The sequence below is a fragment of the Cervus elaphus genome, chromosome X (genome assembly GCF_910594005.1).
Source record: "Cervus elaphus chromosome X, mCerEla1.1, whole genome shotgun sequence".
NCBI lineage: Eukaryota > Metazoa > Chordata > Mammalia > Artiodactyla > Cervidae > Cervus > Cervus elaphus.
This window is the reverse complement of record NC_057848.1, coordinates 98,204,813-98,226,584: the sequence shown is the minus strand read 5'-3', so window position 1 is coordinate 98,226,584 and position 21,772 is coordinate 98,204,813. Positions and strand designations below refer to the sequence as shown.

General features: G+C 39.1%; 1 protein-coding gene across 2 annotated transcripts in view; it reads right to left on the bottom strand.

Annotated features, from left to right (window-relative positions):
• The window catches only part of CHM (CHM Rab escort protein), a 240,676-nt gene that overhangs the window by 40,850 nt on the left and 178,054 nt on the right, over positions 1–21,772 (bottom strand). For both annotated transcript variants that reach the window (XM_043895520.1, XM_043895521.1), the window contains exons 10-12: positions 20,424–20,528; positions 19,954–20,017; positions 10,597–10,693 (exon numbers count right to left, since the gene is read on the bottom strand). In XM_043895520.1, coding sequence (XP_043751455.1) covers positions 10,597–10,693; positions 19,954–20,017; positions 20,424–20,528 — 266 coding nt within the window. The remainder of the gene's footprint in view (positions 1–10,596; positions 10,694–19,953; positions 20,018–20,423; positions 20,529–21,772) is intronic.

The window sequence follows — 21,772 nt, the reverse complement described above, 5'->3', positions numbered from 1 at the left end:
CCAAAATCAGACTTAAATGGAAGAAAGTAGGGAAAACCACTAGACCATTCAGGTATGACCTACATTCCTTCAGTTCAGTTCAGTCGCTCAGTCGTGTCTGACTCTTTGCGACCCCATGAATCACAGCATGCCAGGCCTCCCTGTCCATCACCAACTCCCAGAGATTACTCCAACTCATGTCCATTGAGTCGGTGATGCCCTCCAGCCATCTCATCCTGTCGTCCCCTTCTCCTCCTGCCCCCAATCCCTCCCAGCATCAGGGTCTTTTCCAATGAGTCAGTTCTTCACATCAGCTGGCCAAAGTATTGGAGATTCAGCTTCAGCATCAGTCCTTCCAATGAACACCCAGGACTGATCTCCTTTGGGATGGACTGGTTGGATTTCCTTGCAGTCCAAGGGACTCTCAAGAGTCTTCTCCAACACCACCGTTCAAAAACATCAATTCTTTGGGGCTCAGCTTTCTTCACAGTCCAACTCTCACATCCATACATGACCACTGGAAAAACCATAGCCTTGACTAGACGGATCTTTGTTGGCAAAGTAATGTCTCTACTTTTTAATATGCTATCTAGGTTGGTCATAACTTTCCTTCCAAGGAGTAAGCCTCTTTTAACTTCATGGCTGAAATCACCATCTGCAGTGATTTTGGAGCCCCCAAAAATAAAGTCTGACACTGTTTCCCCATCTATTTCCCATGAAGTGATGGGACCAGATACCATGATCTTAGTTTTCTCAATGTTGAGCTTTAAGCCAAGCGACCCCATGGACTATACAGTCCATGGAATTCAACAGGCCAGAATACTGGAGTGTGGAGCCTTTCCCTTTTCTAGGGGATCTTCCCAACCTAGGGATCGAACCCAGGTCTCCTGCATTGCAGGCAGATTCTTTACCAGCTGAGCCACAAGGGAAGCCCCAAGCCAACTTTAGTTTCAGTCAGTTACACAACTCAGTTTAAACTCTGTACTAGGGATTATACACCAACAATGTATCCTGCTTGAGGACAGTTTCTCCTTTCTGAAAACCTTTTGACTAATCCTGATATCACAGAATGTATATTATGGGAGTGGATCTGGTAAAATTTTCACAAACTTGAAGACATTCTTTTGATTCATTGCAATAACTAATTAAAAGGTATATAACTCCATTGCTAACCCTAGCAAGGGGGTATTCTTTCTGCCCCCTTCTGATGTATATGTCAGAAGCTTTCTCTCTTTTATACTTTAATAAAACTGAATTACACAAAAGCTCTGAGTGATCAAGCCTTGTCTCTGGCCCCGGATTGAATTCTTCTCCTCCAGAGGCCAAGAATTCCAGCGTCTTTTGTGGTTCAGCAACAACCTTTCATATCTTAACTTCTCTTTTGTAAATAGGTTCACCTGTACCATTTCTTTACATTCCACATTTAAGTGATACTGTATGATACTTGTCTTCCTCTATCTGACTTACTTTACTCAGTATGACAATCTCTAGGTCCATCCATGTCACTTCAAATGACATTATTTCATTCTTTTTTTATGGTTGAGTAACATGCCATTGTATATATGTACCACACCTTCTTTGTCCCTTCCTCCAGCAATGGACATTTAGGTTGCTTCCATGTTCTAGCTTTTGTAAACAGTGCAATGAACACTGGGGTACATCTATCCTTTCAATCTGTGGTTTTCTCCAGGTATGACCAGGAGTGGGATTCTTAGATTATACAGTTGCTCTATTTTTAGTTTTTTAAGGAACTTCCATACTGCTCTTCATAGTAGCTGTACTAGTTTACATTCCCACCAACAGTATAAGAGGGTCCCCTTTTCTCCATACCCTCTCCAGCACTTACTGCTTGTAGATTTTTGATGATAGCCATTCTGACCAGTGTGAAGTGATACCTCATTGTAGTCTTGCTTTGCATTTTTTTTTAATAATTAGCAATGCTGAGCATCTTTTCATGCATGTTTATTTTTATTATTCTTCTTTTTTACCCTTCATGTTTATATTGTTTTTATAAGGTGATAAGAAAACAATAACCAATACAATAGACAAATTAATGAATAACTAATTCACAGTAAAAGGATAAATACCCAGTAAACACTATGAAAGGACAGTCAACCTCATGATTTATTAAATACACATTTAAACAAAATATCATTTTCTACTTTCAAACTGGCAATGGAGATTTGCTAAGATAATATGCAATGCTCTTGTATGTTTGGAGAAACAGACATGTTTGCTTATAAACTACCATTGGATATGTAATTTGATATACCTTTGGAAGAGGGGCAAATGCCCTAAAAACTCCAGAAACTTTCAAAAACTTTGGGACATTCATTTATAGAAAGATGGAGTAAAGGTACGTTTCTCTATTGGTCTTGCTAAGTAGAGTTAAAAATCTTCGATATAATATATAAAATGAACATGAGAAAATTCTGAAGTAAAGAAATAAAGCAGACCAGCAAGGGACCTTGACACCAAAGGAACAAAATGGCAGAGTTCCCTGAGTTTTCTTTTTGCCTCATATATCCCAGAGTAGTTACTAGAGAACCTGGCAACCCAGAAACATCAGTGGACTCAGACAAACAAAGCCCCAACAAAAGCCTGCTTTTCTCTAGTCAAAAGATCAGGAAAGGGGAAACTTAGCAAGACAGAAAACTTTTAGATAGCAATTGTTCTATCCCAGCTGAGCACCGCAGAAAAAAAACAAGGCTCCACCTCTACACTCATTAATGCCTGAATGGGGAGTGTATGTAGACTTCCATTCTTCACCAGGTTATAATGAGGTGTCCCAACATCCCTGGTAGGGTGGTGTTAAAGGCCAAGTAGGGAGCCAGTATTTACCAGGAGAAACAGTCCCCCCATCCTTTACCATATCAGCAGAGACCAGGATGGGATCCTGGATTTTCACCCCCTATCCAGCAGTAAAGAAGACAGCTCCTCAGCTCCACTGGGGTGGTGTCAGAAGAGGCCACCAATGCCTGAGTAATGAAGCCACATCCTGTCCCCATGGTGTCTTTGAGGCCATGTGGAGCAGTATCGAGGCACTGCTGCTCCTCCTACCCAGGGTGGAAACAGTGAGGCCTACTGGAGATTACAATCACTGAGCAGTAATAAGGAAGTATTACAATTTCTGCATGCCAGCAGGGGCCAAGCAGGGAACCAGGACTTCCACTACCAGCTAGCAGTAACAAGGGAACACTCACTTTCACTACCAGAACAGTGTCAGAGAAAGCCTAAGAATAAGATCTAAGTCCCATTATATAACAAAAATACCTGGGTAGCAATAAAAAATTATTCATTATACCAAGAACCAGGACAACCTCAACGTCAATAAGAAAAGACAATCAGCACAACACAGCTGCTGTATTTGTCTGAAGATTTAATGTAACCATCATAAAAATGCATCAGTGATTGATTACAAACATGTGGGAAACAAATGAAATGACAGTCTCAGCAAAGAAAGAGAAAGCATTAGGAAACAAGTAAAAAAGTTTTTTTCTTGAGAAAAGATAAATTGTTCATATCTGTTTACAAAAGCACAATGTATATAATCATTATAATTTATAGGTAGCTTACGAAAAAAGGATTCCTTCAATCCAGAAAAAAACAACATTAAAACATCAATAGTATTCTAAAAAACAAAAATAAAAGTCACAACCATCACTCATTAGTTCATCTTGGTAATGATAATTCTTGTTTTTATCTATCTTGGATTAGTAGTCTCTTGGTATCTCTTTCTTGATTAGAGTTCTGAAAATCCTGATGCATTCCACAAGCACCAAGTAGATTTAAAGAAGAATCAAACAGAGAATTTTAAACTAAAAAATATAATAATCAAAATTTTAAAACATACTGGATAGGTTCAATAGCAGAATGGAATGTACAGAGAGGAAAGAATCATTGAACTTAAAAGTAGAACTGTAGAAATGGCACAATATGAACAAAACAGAGAAAACAGACTATATGAACATGAACAGAAGTACATGTACTTTGCATTCTTCTTGCTTGTACTATCTTAGTATTGCTACCACTTTGGCTATATTCCTTCCTATAATCCACTGTGTCTAGCAGGGTACATTGCTCTCAATAGGTATCAAAATATTTTTGAATTAAAAAAATGAACAGAGCCTCAAAGACATATGGAAGTATAAAGAAAAGATCTAATAGACAAGAGCAGTCCTAAGATAGCAGATGAATAGGATGGGGAGATCACTTTCTCCCCCACAAATTCATCAAAAGATCATCTGAATGCTGAGCAACTTCCACAAAACAACTTCTGAATGCTGGCAGACGACACCAGGCAGCCAGAAAGGCAGCCCATTCTCTTGGAAAGGAGGTAAGACATAATATAAAAGACAAAAAGAGAGACAAGAGTTAAGAGATGGACACCCATCCCGGGGAGGGAGACGTGAAGGAGGAGAAGTTTCCAAACACCAGGAAAGCATTTCAGCAGCGGGTCTGTGGGGAGTTTTGGAATCTCAGAGGGCAACATAATTGGGAGGAAAAAAAAAAAAACAACACAGAATATGCGCCTAATGGCAACTTCTAGCAGAGATATGGCCCAGATGCTCACACCTGCCACCAGCGAGCAGGGGCTGAACAGGGAGGCACCAGTTGCATGCTTAGGGTTAGGACCCAGCCTGAATGCCCTGAGGACAATCTGAGGGAACTAACGGGAGATAGCAACCCAAACTGTGGGATAGTCAGAGAGAAAAAAACAAAAAAAGAGAGAGAGAGAGAGAACACTTTCCTATGATAAGCTCTAACCTAAGGCACAGCCTGGCCTGCACACAGAACAAAGGATTGAGCGAATACCAAAGGAGAGCTAGCCAGCTGCAGACCAGCCCCGCCCACCTGACAGAGGCAGAGAGGCAGGCAGGCTACAGCTAGAGCCTGAAGGCAAGGGGCAATCTTGGCCCCAGAGACAGCATCCTCCACCAAACTGTGAGCAGGCTCCCAGTTGCTCACAGTTGCTCCGAAGTCTTCCTGGGCTCCTGGACTGTTGATATCTGCCAGGAGGGTCACAGCTAGAGATCAGCTCCCCAGAGGAGACACATGGCACACCTGAGACAGCACCCTTGCTCTGCACCCAGGAAATGGAGGGGCTGGGACCTGGGAGGTGATTAAGATGCACAGCCCACCTGGGACAGTGAGTTGGCCAAGCACCTGGTCACCTGAGCTGCCCGGACCAGGGAAGGGCACAAAATGCATTCCTAACTGAGTCTGTGCCTTTGTGGAGTATCCGAGAACCTAAACCTGAGCAGCTTAGACCTGGGAAGTGCATGCAACCCAGGGCCCACTTTGGAGAGCTCCTCTGCAGAGTAACCTGGAGGCTGAGCAGTGTAGACCGGGAAAGCACACACACTGTGCGCTGGGGCAAACCCAGTGTGGCCCATACATTGCGAGCACTCCCCAAACATGCCAGTGATATATGTTTGCAGGCTTCCTCCCTCCCCACAACACAACAGAACAACTAAGCCTAAATAAGTGACCATCTTCTCTCCCCCTTGCGTCAGGGCAGAAATTAGACACTGAAGAGACTTGCAAACGGACAAAGCCAAAATAAACAAAGAAGAGGGAACTGCTCTGGAAGTGACAGGTGCAACAGATAAAAACCCTGTAGTTAGCATCGACTAAGCACTGGAAGGAACCTACAGACCTTGAGAAGTATAAGCTGTAACAAAGAACTATCTGAAACTGAACTGACCCCACATTGCCCTCAACAACTCCAGAGAAATTCCTAGATATATTTTAATTATTATCATTTTTTAATTTTTCTTAAATTTTAAGTTCTTTATTACTCCTTTAATTTTCATTTTTATAACCTATTATTACATTGCAAAAAAATACCTTATTTTTAAAGCAAATTTCATATTTTTTTTACATTTTTTCTGATTGATTTTGCTTTGCATTTTTAATATTGTATTTTTCAGAGTCTAACCTCTACTCTAGATTTTTAATCTTTGCTTTTTGGTATCTGTTATCAATTTTGTACCTTTAAAGAGAAGAGTGAGAAAGTTGGCTTAAAGTGCAACATTTAGAAAACTAAGATCATGGCATCCAGTCCTATCACTTCATGGCAAATAGATGCATAAACAGTGGAAACAGTGGCTGACTTTATTTTTCTGGGCTCCAAAATCACTGTGGATGGTGACTACAGTCAAGAAATTAAAAGACGCTTACTCCTTCGGAGGAAAGTTATAACCAACTTAGACAGCATATTAAAAAGCAGAGACATTACTTTGCCAACAATGGTCTGTCTAGTCAAGGTTATGGTTTTTGCAGTGGTCATGTATGGATGTGAGAGTTGGACTACAAAGAAAGCTGAGCACTGAAGAATTGATGCTTTTGAACGGTGGTGTTGGAGAAGACTCTTGAGAGTCCCTTGGACTGCAAGGAGATCCAACCAGTCCATCCTAAAGGAGATCAGTCCTGGGTGTTCACTGGAAGGACTGATGCTGAAGCTGAAACTCCAATACTTTGGCCACCTGATGCAAAGAGCTGACTCACTGGGAAAGATTGAGGGCAGGAGGAGAAGGGGACGACAGAGGATGAGATGGTTGGATGGCATCACTGACTCAATGGACATGGGTTTTGGTGGACACCGGGAGTTAGTGATGGACAGGGAGGCCTGGTGTGCTGCGGTTCATGGGGTCGCAAAGAGTTGGACACGCTGAGCGACTGAACTGAACTGAACCTTTAAGAATCTAATCTTCAGTATCCATTATCACTTATGGATGTGATTACTGGCTTGACTGCTCTCTCTCCTTTTGACACCCCCTCTTTTCCTCCTGGTGACCTCTATCTCCCTCCTCCCTCTTCTCTTGTCCATGTAACTCTGTGAATCTCTTTGGGTGTCCCTCACTGTGGAGAATTTTTTCACTATTAACCTAGATGTTTTATCATCTGTGCTATATGGATGGAGAAGTCCTGAGGCTACTGTAAGAGTAAGACTGAAAGCAAGAGGCAGGAGGCTAAAATCCAAACTCGAAAAATCAAAAGCTTTACTGACAAGCAAAAATAAACTGAAAATGGATTAAAGATATAAATGTTAAGATCAGAAATTATAAAACTCTTAGAGGAAAACATAGGCAAAACACTCTGACATAAGGAGGATCCTCTATGACCCACCTCCCAGAATAATGGAAATAAAAGCAAAAATAAACAAATGGGACCTAATTAAACTTAAAAGCTTTTGCACAACAAAGGAAACTATAAGAAAGGTTAAAACACAGCCTTCAGAATGGGACAAAATAATAGCAAACGAAGCAACTGACAAAGAATTAATCTCAAAAATATAGAAGTAGCTCCTGCAGCTCAATTCCAGAAAAATAAAAGACCCAATCAAAAAATGGGCCAAAGAACTAAACAGACATTTCTCCAAAGAAGACATATAGATGGCTAACAAACACATGAAAAGATGCTCAACATCATTCATTATCAGAGAAATGCAAATCAAAACCACAATGAGGTATCATCTCACACCGGTCAGAATGGCTGCTATCAAAAAGTCTGCAAACAATAAATGCTGGAGAGGGTGCGGAGAAAAGGAAACCCTCTTATACTGTTGGTGGGAATGCAAACTGGTATAGCCACTATGGATAACAGTATGGAGATTCCTTAAAAAACTGGAAATAGAACTGCCATACGACCCAGCAATCCCACTGCTAGGCATACACACCGAGGAAACCAGAATTGAAAGAGACAAATGTACCCCAATGTTCATCACAGCACTGTTTACAATAGCAGGACACGGAAGCAACCTAGATGTCCATCGGCATACAAATGGATAAGAAAGCTGTGGTACATATACACAATGGAATATTACTCAGCTATTAAAAATAATGCATTTGAATCAGTTCTAATGAGATGAATGAAACTGGAGCCCATTATACAGAGTAAAGTAAGTCAGAAAGAAAAACACCAATACAGGATACTAACGCATATATATGGAATTTAGAAAGATGGTACAATGACCCTATATACGAGACAGCAAAAGAGACACAGATGTAAATAACAGACTTTTGGACTCTGGGAAAAGGCGAGGGTGGGATGATTTGAAAGAATAGCATTGAAACATGTATATTATCATATGTGAAATAGATTACCAGTCCAGGTTCGATGCATGAAACAGGGTGTTCAGGGCTGGTGCATTGGGATGACCCTGAGAGATGGGATGGGGAGGGACGTGGGAAGGTCTTCAGGATGGGGAACACATGTACACCCATGGCTGATTCATGCCAATGTATGGCAAAAACCACTACAATACTGTAAAGTAATTAGCCTCCAATAAAATACATTAATTAATTAAAAAAAAGATCTAATAGACACGTCATAGAAGTCCCAGATGGAGAAAGAATGTTCGCTGAAAAATACTCAAAGAAATAAAAGACAAAAATTTCACAAATTTGAAAAAAAAGAGATAAACCTGCAGATTCAAGAAACTGCATAAATTTCAAATAGAATAAATCCAAAGAAATAAATGCCAAGAGACATCATAATCAAAATTCTATAACTCGAAGACTAAGGAGAAAAATCTTGAATGTAGACTTGAGAGAAAACCAAAAAACATTATCTATATGGCAAAAGCATACACACATTGTACCAATGTCAAATTCCTGGTTTTGATATTGCACTATAATTTGGTAAAATTTAACTAACGGAAAAAATTAGATGAAGGATACATGCGACCTCTGTGTACTATCTTTGCAAATTCTATGAATCCATAATTATTCTAAAATTAAAAAAAACTACTTTGACCCAATAATTCCACTCAAAAAAATCTTACAAGAAACAACTGATGCTCATAAATATTTACTTATAAAAATGGCTGGTTTTTATAGGACTATTAAGCAAAATTTTTCAAAACAATCTCAACATCATGGGATTAAATAAAAATGGTATATCCACAATCATTGAAAATTATATCATAGAATTACAAAAAGATTTTTGCTGTATTAAAGTCTTTTTAAAAGGCAGGTTATAAACAGTATATAAATAGTATTGCATTCTAATGAAAATATATATGCATACACATCTAAAAAATACAAACATAATCAAGGGTTTATCATTTCTAAGGAGAAGGATATACTAACTTTACTTTTCTTTTTTACATCTTCCAAATTGTCAACAGTGAATATATATTATTAAGACTGGGAATATAAAATATTTCACATAGAAAAATAATCTATAAAAGTAAATTTTAAAAAATATTCACAAACATAAAATAAATGCAATTTAGAAAATTCAAAATGAGTGCAGTTTTGTATTTTAGATGCTAACATAGTTAAACTGATACACACAAAAAAACTGTCTAAAGTAATAGGGGGGAAATAATATGGTAAACATTTACCTATATCACTATAAAAGGAGAAAAACTTGAGCTACTTTTTCAAATGGAAGTTTAGGATTATAGCAATATTGGGTAAGTTTGCTTGCCTCTCCCTGTTGGCATCACACTCCCACTTCTCTTTGACCATGTTTTTACCATTTTTTAGGAAGCAACAGTCCTACACTTGTAAGCATAGTCAAATATTCCTTGACTAGGCCAAATCAGATTAGTCTTCGGATTTTCATAATTCATGTTAACAGTTGCAGTAAAACTCAATATAAGTTTATAGAATTTAAAATAATCATAACTGATGATACTGTTATGTTTTCCTTCTAGGACTATCTAGAGTCTAATTTGTTAGTATCTCTCTTGTGATATTTTAATAATCTGCCTCTTACAGCTACTTCTGTATTTGTCATATCTGTCCCACTAGACTGTGAGTCCCCCAAGTTCAGGCCCTATATTGTATTCATCTTTAGCTACCCTGATATGCCTACCAGAACACAGTGCACTCAGTTAATATTGTCTTGTTTCACTGGATGTGCAGTAAGATTATGAATACTTCAAATCGGGAATGTCAGCTGTTCTTAATAATCCCTATGAATACACAGTTTAGGTCTAGGCATAGTGACGGCCAATGTACACTTGCTTATTTTACTTACTGAAACATCTTTAAGAAATATGTTGTAGGCGGCATGATATCTGACAGTGCTGAGACAGAAATTTTGACACACACAGGTAGAAGAACAGATAGATAGCTTAACAATGGTGCATGTGAAGATTTAGCTTTAGAAATGTTCACAGGCAAGGGGAAGGTATGAAATGACTTATTGTATGACTTACATGATGTGAACAAATACTATGAATTAAAAAATATATATATGTAGCAAAACTCTATTAATACAATCCTCACAACTGTAAGAATTGCTGTCCCTCTTTACTTCCTGCTGCTGCTGCTGCTAAGTCGCTTCAGCCGTGTCTGACTCTGGACTCTGTATGACCCCATAGACGGCAGCCCACCAAGCTCCCCCGTCCCTGGGATTCTCCAGGCAAGAATACTGGAGTGGGTTGCCATTTCCTTCTCCAGTGCATGAAAGTGAAAAGTGAAAGTGAAGTCGCTCAGCTGTGTCCGACTTTTAGCAACCTCATGGACCGCAGCCTACCAAGGCTCCTCCGTCCACGGGATTTTCCAGGCAAGAGTACTGGAGTGGGGTGCCATTGCCTTCTCCGCCCTTTACTTCCTAAACAAACACAAAAGACAAACTACCAGACTCTATTGTGCTTACATGAGCCTTTCATGCATGTCATTGTTGACGAACATAACTCAATGACTCGAACAGCAAAAGTTCCTGGTTCCTCTGCTGGCACTGTCAAAATGGAAATCTAAAAAGCAGAAACAAAATATCAAACATAGCTGTTAGATCTCATTTTCATTCTTTTATCATTAGAACAAACTGAGTGTCTTTTTTCAAACACTCATTGATGTTTGAAAAAACTTTAGCTGGTGGGACTGATTTTAGAACAAAATTTGAAACATAAAGCATGCACATGTGTCAAGTTATTGATATATTTATATATGATACATATTGCAGTCCTAAAACTCATGGACAATAAATATTTCAAATATATTTAATATTAATTAAATCTTTCACTTACTACATATTTTCAAAAGATGTGATTAATTACTTCATTTTGTTCCAAAGGCTTAAACAATTTATTGTGCCCCCTACCAAAGGCACAATAAAGGCACAATTCATTATTTCTGAATTGTATGCACTTCATTGTTTCAATCACAGCACATTAATTAATTTTGATTATTCATGATGGCTAAAAATAGAAATTATAGAGTACTAAAAATTTGAAATGTAACCTAAAAAAAAAAATTGCAAAGATACTGAAATAAGCAAAGCATATGTCAACATATACTAAAGTATAGCTAAACAAATACCAAAATATTTCAAAATGAATGGCTTCAAATTAATTTAAGGACTCCATTAATATGCAGTATGCTGTGCTAGGCACCACTAATATGCTATATGGCTTTATATTTAAAAACTTTAAATAACCGTCAGGTAAATATTTCTCTAGAGAACCAAAAGCATCAATACCAATTCTCAGTTTAATCTTCAATCTGAGGAAAATATATTGTTTTGCATAGGAAATATTGCCAAAAAGTAAAGCCCTACTTGTACTTTTACCTGTGAGCGTTATGTTTAGATTTTAACTGGCAACATCATATTGATAGCCAACAGAGGAAATGCTTTTATGTTCTGAAAATAAATTTTTTTTGATAATCATGACCTTCTTACTATCACTACCTGTATATACATTTGGAGATTTACAATGTGTCAAAAACAGTGTTCTCCATATTCCTCAACTCCTTTTGCTGCTATGATAAAAAATGTTGTACTGAAGCATTAAAGAGAGAGGAGCCACTAAAACATGGATTAAATGTGTGCATGTGTGCTCAGTAATGCCCAACTCTAAGAATCTGTGGACTGTAATCCACCAGATTCCTCTGTCCCTGGGATTTCCAAGGCAAGAATACTGGAATGTATTGCCATTTCCTCCTTCAGGATTTTCCCAACCCAGTGATCCAACTCACATCTCCTCTGTCTCCTGCATTGCAGGAGGATTCTTTACCACTGTGCCATGTGGGAAGCCCCTAACATTGCACAATTATTATCAAACAATTAAGACTAAAAACATGTATATAACTGAAAAAGTATCTTAAGGATTGGACCAACATCTAAGTACTTCTTTTGTTTAGGACAACTATCATGTATAATCAGTGGCCCCCTACTACAGTGCCTTCTGTCTCAACTCTTGAAAAGGTAAATATCTTATATCACAGAGAGATTATAAAAGCCATCAAAAGGTAATTCCTTCAATTCTTGAAAACGCTTTCATAAAATTTACCTAAACAAACACCTACTCTTTCCTCTCAGTTCAGTTCAGTCAGTTCAGTTGCTCAGTTGTGTCCGACTCTTTGCAACCCCATGAAGCGCAGCATGCCAGGCCTCCCTGTCCATCACCAACTCCCGGAGTTTACTCAAATTCATGTCCATCGACTCTGTGATGCCATCCAGCCATCTCATCCTCTGTCGTCCCCTTCTCCACCTGCCCCCAATCCCTCCCAGCACCAGGGTCTTTTCCAATGAGTCAACTCTTCACATCAGGTGGCCAAAGTATTGGAGTTTCAGTTTCAACATCAGTCCTTCTAGTGAACATCCAGGACTGATCTCCTTTAGGATGGACTGGTTGGATCTCCTTTCAGCCCAAGGGACTCTCAAGAGTCTTCTCCAGCACCACAGTTCAAAAGCATCAATTCTTCGGCACTCAGCTTTCTTCACAGTCCAACTCTCACATCCATACATGACCACTGGAAAAAACATAGCCTTGACTAGATGGATCTTTGTTGGCAAAGTAATGTCTCTGCTTTTTAATATGCTGTCCAGGTTTGTCATAACTTTCCTTCCAAGGTGTAAACATCTTTTAATTTCATGGCTGCAATCACCATCTGCAGTGATGTTGGAGCCCCCCAAAATAAAGTCTGACACTGTTTCCACTGTTTCCCCATCTATTTCCCACGAAGTGATGGGACCAGATGCCATGATCTTAGTTTTCTGAATGTTGAGCTTTAAGCCAACTTTTCACTCTCCTTTCACTTTCATCAAGAGGCTTTTTAGTTCCTCTTCACTTTCTGCCATAAGGATGGTGTCATCTGCATACCTGAGGTTACTGATATTTCTCCTGGCAATTTTGATTCCAGTTGTTGTTCCATGTCCAGTTCTAACTATTACTTCCTGACCTGCATACAGGTTTCTCAAGAGGCAGGTCAGATGGTCTGGTATTCCCACCCCTTTCAGATTTTTTCAGAGTTTATTGTGATCCACACAGTCAAAGGCTTTGGCATACTCAATAAAGCAGAAATAGACATTTTTCTGGAACTCTCTTGCTTTTTCAACGATCCAGCAGATGTTGGCAATTTGATCTCTGGTTCCTCTGCCTTTTCTAAAACCAGCCTGAACATCTGGAAGTTCATGGTTCATGGATTGCTGAAGTCTGGCTTGGAGAATTTTGAGCATTATTTTACTAGTGTGTGAGATGAGTGCAATTGTGCAGTAATTTGAGCATTCTTTGGGATGCTCAGTGTTTTTCCAATGAGTCAGTTCCTCACATCAAGTGGCCAAAGTATTGGAGTTTCACCTTCAGCATCAGTCCTTCCAATGAATATTCAGGACCGATTTCCTTCAGGATTGACTAGTTTGATCTCCTTCCCGTCCAAGGGACTCTCTCAAATCTTCTCCAACACCACAACTGAAAAGCATCAGTTCTTAGGCACTCAGCTTTCTTTATAGTCCAACTCTCACATTCATACCTGACTACTGGAAAAACCAGAGCTTTTACTATATGGACCTTTATCACTTTATCAGCAAAGTGATGCCTCTCCTTTTTAATTTGCTGTTTAGGTTGGTCATAGTTTTTTTTCCAAGGAGCAAGTGTCTTTTAATTTAATGGCTGCAGTCACAATCTGCAGTGATTTTGGAGCCCCAAAAATAAAGTCTGTCACCATTACCATTGTTTCCCCATCTATTTGTCATGAAGTGATAGGACCAGATGCCATGATATTCATATTCTGAATGCTGAGCTTTAAGCCAGCTTTTTCACTCTCCTCTTTTACTTTCATCAAGAGGCTCTTTAGTTCTTCTTTGCTTTCTACCATAAGGGTGGTCTGCATATCTGAGGTTATTGATATTTCTCCCAGCAATCTTGATTCCAACTTGTGCTTCATCCAGCCTGGCATTTAACATGATGTATTCTACACATAAGTTAAATAAGCAGGGTGACAATATACAGCCTTGAAGTACTGCTTTCCCAATTTGGAACCAGTCTGTTGTTCCATGTCCAGTTCTAACTGTTGCTTCTTGACCTGCATACAGATTTCTCAGGAGGCACGTATGGTCGTCTGGTATTCCCATCTCTTGAAGTCTCTTCCAATGTTTGTTATGACCCACAGTCAAAGGCTTTGGCATAGTCAATAAAGCAGAAATGTTTATCTGGAACTCTCTTGCTTTTTCAATGATCCAGCAGATGTTGGCAATTTGATCTCTGGTTCCTCTGCCTTTTCTAAAACCAGCCTGAACATCTGGAAGCTCACGGTTCACATATTACTGAAGCCTGGCTTGGAGAATTTTGAGCATTACTTTACTAGCATGTGAGATGAGTGCAATTGTGCGGCAGTTTGAGCATTCTTTGGCATTGCCTTTCTTTGGGACTGGAATGAAAACTGACCTTTTCCAGTCCTGTGGCCATTGCTGAGTTTTCCAAATTTGCTGCCATATTGAGTGCAGCACTTTCACAGCATCATCTTTTAGGATTTGAAATAGCTCAACTGGAATTCCATCACCTCCACTAGCTTTGTTTGTAGTGATGCTTCCTAAGGCCCACTTGACTTCATATTCTAGGAAGTCTGGCTCTAGGTGAATGATCACACCACTCTTTCCTCTAAGTCTCATCAATTTATTTATGATTCAAAAATTCAGAAAGAGAAAAAAGAAAACATATAGGAAACAAAAAACAGCACATCAGATATACATTTTAGACTGATATCTCTGATGGCTGTGTAAGAGGACAGATTTAAAGGAGACAAGATGAGAGGCAGGGTGATCAGTTAGATGGAAGAGGTGATGAGCTCTGAAACCAAAGCAGTTAGAAGAAGGATTGAGAGGAAAGCAGACTTGTGCAACTTCAAGGAAGTATACTGACAAGGACCTGGAGGTTCACGACATGTCCAAGATGGGAGTAGATGTTGGAAGGACGTCAGTGCTTTCATGGAAGTAGGAAGCACTGGATGAGCAGTTTTGAGAAGGAAGATGGTGAGTTCAGCCCTGAGTATGTTCAGTTTGAGGGGTCCTTGGGATAGATGTACAGTAGGAAATTTGGCCTTTGGGCTAACAGTCCCAGGAGATATAGACAAGGAAGGCTATGCAGAGTTGGAAATCATAAAAGTACATGGAGTCAAGTGGCAAGCATGCAGAGTAAGAGGTATGGTGGACTATACTCAGAACCCTGAGGTGGCCTGATATTTAGGAAGAGGATAGAGCCCACAGAGGAAGTCAAGAGGAAATAGCCAGAGAGTTATGAGGAGAACCAGGAGAACAAAGTGTTATGGTAGCCAAAGGAGTAGAGTTTCAAGAGAAAGGGAATTGTCAACACTGCCAAACATACCAGAAATACTTAGGAAACAAAACCCAAAAATGTCCTGTGGTCCTGACTAATATGAAGTTATTAATAAACTTATGAAGAGAAGCTGTAGTAGGAATTTGATAGTAGAAGCCAGGCTGGTCTAGAAGTAATGAGAGGTAAGGAGCTGGAGGCAGCAAGCAGAGATACCATCTCAAAAATATTGATAAGGGCAGGGGAGAGATTGGATACTAGCTGCAAATAGGTACAGACTCAAAGAGCATTTTTTTTAATTTTAATTTTTGGAACAGAAAATGCTAATACATGTGTACAGGTTGAGGGGAAGGTGCCAATAGTTGGGAGAGGCTGAAGATGTAGGAGAGAGAGCAGGCATATTGGGTGGTGTGGGCACATGTGTGTGTCAAAGGTGCTTGTAAAAGGGATTGGCCTTGGATAAGGAGGGGGAGCCCCCTCATTAGTCTCTATGCTCATGTATGTAAGTGGTGGGTGGTGGGGCAGGAGATCAAGGGCCACTGAGCTTTGTAGGTGTCCTTACTTTTCTTAGTAAAGTGATGGGGGAGAAGTTAGAGGGCTAAGGGTGGGTAAAAACAGTGAAAACTTAAGACTAGCTCTGAGGTGAGAGGGAGCTGCCTGAGGCCAGTGAGGAGCTAACTGTTGGTAGGTACTCAGGGTTCTGCTAGATGAGGTTGGTGCCACCAACACTGTGGTGGTGCCAGTCTATCTGGATGTATAGTTTCCCAATCAGCCCTTAGTGCTCCAAGTGCAGATCCAAGCTTCATCTAGGGATGGGACTTTCCTCTGTGGGTACAGAAGAACATTACATGGGAATTGAAGGTTTTTAAGGAAGAGCAGTTAGTAAGATCTACCATGTGGTCTAGGACATGGAAAAGGAAGAGTGCAGAAGGGAGCTGGTAATCTGGGAGGAAGCAGAGGGAACAAGGAACTGTAGGTCTCTCTTAACATGTCAGTGAGCAGGCTGGGAAGGGGTAACAGAATGAAAGAGCTGAAAGGATGCGAGCAGATTAATGTTACTATAAACCCACGACCTCCAGACTCAGCTGGACCCCTCAACACTGCCCAGTCATTTGACCATGAGACAGGTCACTTTCCACAGTGATTATTTTACTCCTTTCCTTGAGCTCTGACCCATTCCCACACCCCTATTCTCAGGAGATGACCTCACCTTGTGATTTTAAAAAGTAAACAGAACCCATCAGATGGGAACTCCCAAGTCTACAAATGTTCCCAGATTCACTCTTTTTTTTTCCCTTTAAAAAAATTTTTTATTCTGTGTTAGTTTGATTTTTTCTCTTTATTTTTTAAATTATGAAAGAATGATAACACATTTATAGGAGATATGGAAAATCCAAAGTTACATACAGTTCTACTTTATATTACAACTATTTAAGTAGATAAATTAAGATTTTTGGTTGGAGTTTCAATATCAAACTCTTAAAAATTAAGAAAATGAATATACAGAAAAGTAGAAGGAAAAGCACCATGAACTAATTCACCATAATTAAGATTTATACAATTTTCACACAATAGCAAGATACAAATTCTATTCAAGTTCCCTCAGACTATAAACCAGGAGACACTGGAACATATCCAGGGACATAAAACAAGGTGCAAAAATTTTATAGTTTAAAGGTATTAAAATCACACAGAGTCTGTTCTTTTATCACTGTGAAAACAGGCCAGAAATCAATATCAAAAGATATTTGGAAATAAGCCACATATTTTTAAGCACAATGTGACATTTACCAAGAGAGATCTTTGACTTAGCCATTGAAAGCCTCAGTGAAGTTAGAAGACTGAAAAAAACACGCACGGTGATTGCAGAGAATAAAGCAGAAATAAAGCAGAGAATAAATGAGAAATTAATATCAAAGATACTTAAAACCCCATGTAGGACCTCCCTGGTGGTCCAGTGGTTAAGAATCCATCTCCCAATGCAGGGGACACAGGTTTGATCCCTGGTCTGGGAAGATTCCACATGCTGCGGGATAACTAAGCCCATGCACCATAACTACTGAGCCTGTAGCCTAGAACCCATGGCCCACAACAAGAGAAGCCACAGCAATGAGAAACCCATGCACCACAACTAGAGAGTAGCCCTCACTCACCGCAACTAGAGAAAGCCTACATGCAGCAACAAAGACCCAGCACAGCGAAAAATAAATGAATAAATACATAAAATTTAAAAAACACGTATTTGGAAATTAAATGTCCATTTTTTTAAATGATGGGTGTATCTAAGAAGCCATAAAAAGGAAAATTAGAAAATATTTGTAACAGAACAAAAATGAAAAATTACCAGAATTTGTTGCATGCAGCTCAAGGTGTTCATGGATTCACCCTCTTATTTCAAAGTGTCATATATCCCATCTAAGGACAATGTTTCTCACCAATTCTCTGAATCCCATCCCCCCCTAGCCTTTATCTGGACCTTGCTACATCAATTATCTTCCTTTTCTTCTGGGAATCTTCAACCTGTCCTCTGCTGGCCCCATTCTCAACAGCTGAAATATACTGTAACACTTCAAAGAAATGCCTTCTTCACTTCCACATCCCTCAGCAGAGATCACTGTCCTCTCTCTTACTCTTCCCAGCTTAGCTTCTTCAGAAGTTCTTTGCTTTCTTCACTTTTCTGCCTCTGTCACTCTTCAACCCATTCACAAAGCTTATGGTTTACTGGGAGACAGACAAGTAAACTGGTAATTACAGGACAGTGTTATGAGTGCTATGATTTTACAACTTCTTGTTCACACTTGCCATCCTGAACTGCCCTTCCTATTTATCTGCCTGTATCTGTATCCGCAGGCTTCCCTGGTGGTTCGGCGGTAACGAATCTACCTGCAATGCAGGAGACGTGGCCAGAGAAGTGGCTTAGGTGTTTTGCTTGTCCATCCCTATGCTTCGTTGTGTGCAGGGGGCATGCTCAGTACCCTGCTTTTGCTCCCAACACCCTTTGTTTGCTCCAGGCTCTTCAAAAGTGGCAGTTGGGTTTTTTGGTTTCTTTGTATTTTTGGGGTCCAGAATTTGCCCCAACTGTGTATGAACACAGTTTAGTCCCATATAGTCTCTCTGTATTTTGGTGATCAAGGAGAGGTGTGTCCAGGTGCAAGCACTGTAGCAAAGGGTCCCAGGTCCCAGCCTGCCTCATTCCCCCTGAGGGGTCTACATCCTTATTCTTAAGGAGTAATTAGTGGCAAAGAATCTGCTTGCCAAGCAGGAGACACAGGTTTGATCCTTGGGTCAGGAAGATCCCCTGGAGGAGCGCATGGCAACCCACTGCAGTATTCTTGCCTGGAGAATCCCATAGACAGAGAAGCCTGGTGGGCTATAGTCCATGGGGTCGAAAAAGACTCAAACACGACTTAGCAACTAAACAACAACAGACAATCTCTATCCTACAGACTGCAAGCTATGAAGGGACAGATGCTATCATGGTCAGCACTGTCTCCTCAGAATCTACCACACTGGCTGGCATGTGAAATGTACTCACTCTCTGTTGAACAATTAAATGAAAGAATTTGCTCTCACACTTAAAACTAACATATTTGTTTAATAAAATAGAAAGTTTCCAACTTAAGGAAATTTCAGAACCTATCTTAAGCAGTAGCATACAGGCTAGATCTGACATTCACGCTTATTGAGTAAGCTCATTTTATCAGTTCTGTAAACTGTTGTCAGAAGGAGAAGAGGGCATTCTTTTGGAATTTATGTGTTCAGATTAAGGAAAAACCACAGGTATAAAGATTCCACTGATAGAATCAGTGGTTATGAGGAGGAAGAGGGTACCAAAATGAACCATGGTGATGAGGAAAGCCTGAATTGAAAATGTATGCTGATGCTCATTTACACTAGGCCTCTAACAGTGAACTTACCACCACTGCTATAAGACTGGTTACCATTAAGCCTTTTCCTTCAAGATTTTTGTTGTTGTTGTTGTTGTTCAGTTGCTAAGTTGTGTCCAGCTCTTTGCAGCCCCATGGACTGCAGCATGTCAGGCTTCCCTGTCCTTCACTATCTCCCAGAGTTTGGTCAAATTCACATTCACTGAGTCAGTGATGCGACCTAACCATATCATCCTCATCTCATCCAAGATTTTTAAATGTTTCTAAATGCTTTTCTTCCCATAATAATATATTTTCAATTCCATAGTTGTTAAAAAAAAAAAACAAAACTAGGATGATTTCAATATTCCTAGAATAAATCTGTTACATAAGATGCAATTAGTTGTTCCACTGGAAGGAAATCTCTAAGAAACCAAAATTATTACATAATTGCCATTATGTATTTTTAAAATGTATTAAATATATTACTAGAACATATTTTTTAATATATTTTATTTCACCTATATTAATTTACAATATATTACCATGTAGATTAAGTTAGCAACATGTTACCAACAAGTACAGGACTATAATTACCTGTTGATCTGAATCTGTTTTGAGAACAGATCTATCTGTAATCAAGACTGCCCTGGAGATCTGCCTGTAATGCAGAAAAGTTAATCAGTGACTCAGATTCCATGGATAAATCTCATTTATATAGCTATATGACCACCATAAGGTATGTTTGAAAGACTTAAGTCATGATAAAAGCGTCACCTCCCCAAACCAAATCAAGTTCTGCTTTAATCTTTTCTTGGCTCAGGAAAGGAGAATATGTGACCCGCAGACAGACCCCAGCTGATGCAATGGAGTCAACATTAGGCTAGGTTCCCCTCAAACCAGACCTTATAAGAGAACAGTGGTAACAAACTGAATATATCTTTGGTTTGGTATACATTTGCATCTTACTTGAAGAACAGAACCATACAGAATTGTCAATGTAACCACACAGATGAATTTCCCTAAATTTCACCTTCCCTTGTAGAGTGGCTGGAGGGGTGCCTTACCTGTATTGCACATGTGAGCATGTGTTCTCAGATAAATAACTGTCTTCCACAAGGAAATGCTTAGAGATTATTCTCTGACCATACTGATCTATGATTGCTTTACATCTACAAAGAAGATAAGCACAGAAAAAAGTTCTCATTGATGATTACATAATAAAGAAAACAAACATAATCAGCTAGCTACCAATCCTGAATCTAAAACTAATTTGTGAAAAGATTTTAAAATTGCCCACAAGTACACATTTTTGACACAAAACTTACACTAAATTGCAGGATATATATTCTTGTCACTATTTTGAAGCATTTTAAACTATTAAGTGTGGACTAGAACTTAAATATTTATTTTGAATGCTATTAATAGTAAGAGTAAAGTTAGGACAACTATTATGCTATAAGCTTTTCTAATGTTTAGGAACATAGAAGATTTTTCTTTGTTTAGAAAATAGGCTCTTTTTTTTTCTTAACAGATCTAAGAAAAGGGGGAGGAAAAGTTAAGTATCTTGTTATATCATTCACAGCCTATAAAAGCCACGAAAGGCTTATTTTTCTGTTAAGTGTCGCTTTCTCTTTTGTTCAAGAATAGCTATCTTGCAACAAGTGTGATAATGTTTTAAACCAAAAAACACGGGGGGAGGGATAGAGCATTTTTAATATCTGTTTTCAATTTACTTCAGAGGATGATCATAGAAAGATTTCTTTCAAGTGCTGTTTCCAAATAAAGAAAACACTTATGCATGGACATTATCAGGTCTCTGTCATCTGATATGTGTTGGGACAATGAATCATATAGTACCCTCCATTGACCTTCTCTCAGTGTGTCTAGATAAAAGGATGAAAATTAGAATCCATCTCCTTGCAGTGCCACAAGTTATAAATGTACTTTATAGGGCTCATTATCCAAACTAATGGACTAAGGGCAACATCCTTGAAATGGATTTACCAGCACTGACAAAGACAGTATGCAATATTTCAGGAACTATATGCAAATGCCTGCATGTTTCCTATATATTTTTATTATGGAAATAACACAATTTACTTTGTCATAGCTTTCCTTTTGAGACTAGAATTATTTTACTTGAAAAACACTTATGTGTTACTCCTCATAAAATACAAACAAGTAATATCAAATGGATGCCATATTTAAAATATATTAGCATAAATTAAAATATGCTACCCTAAATAAGAGCTATTTTTAAAAAAGAGCTATTTGCCAGGCATAAAGGCATTAACAGTAAAATGACAAATACTCAAGACCAATAGTGAGAGGAATTTAATGTGTATTGTCCTAAAGGCAGATTATGATATGCTGATATTCTTGAATAAATAGCATGACACTGCCATCAGGCTAA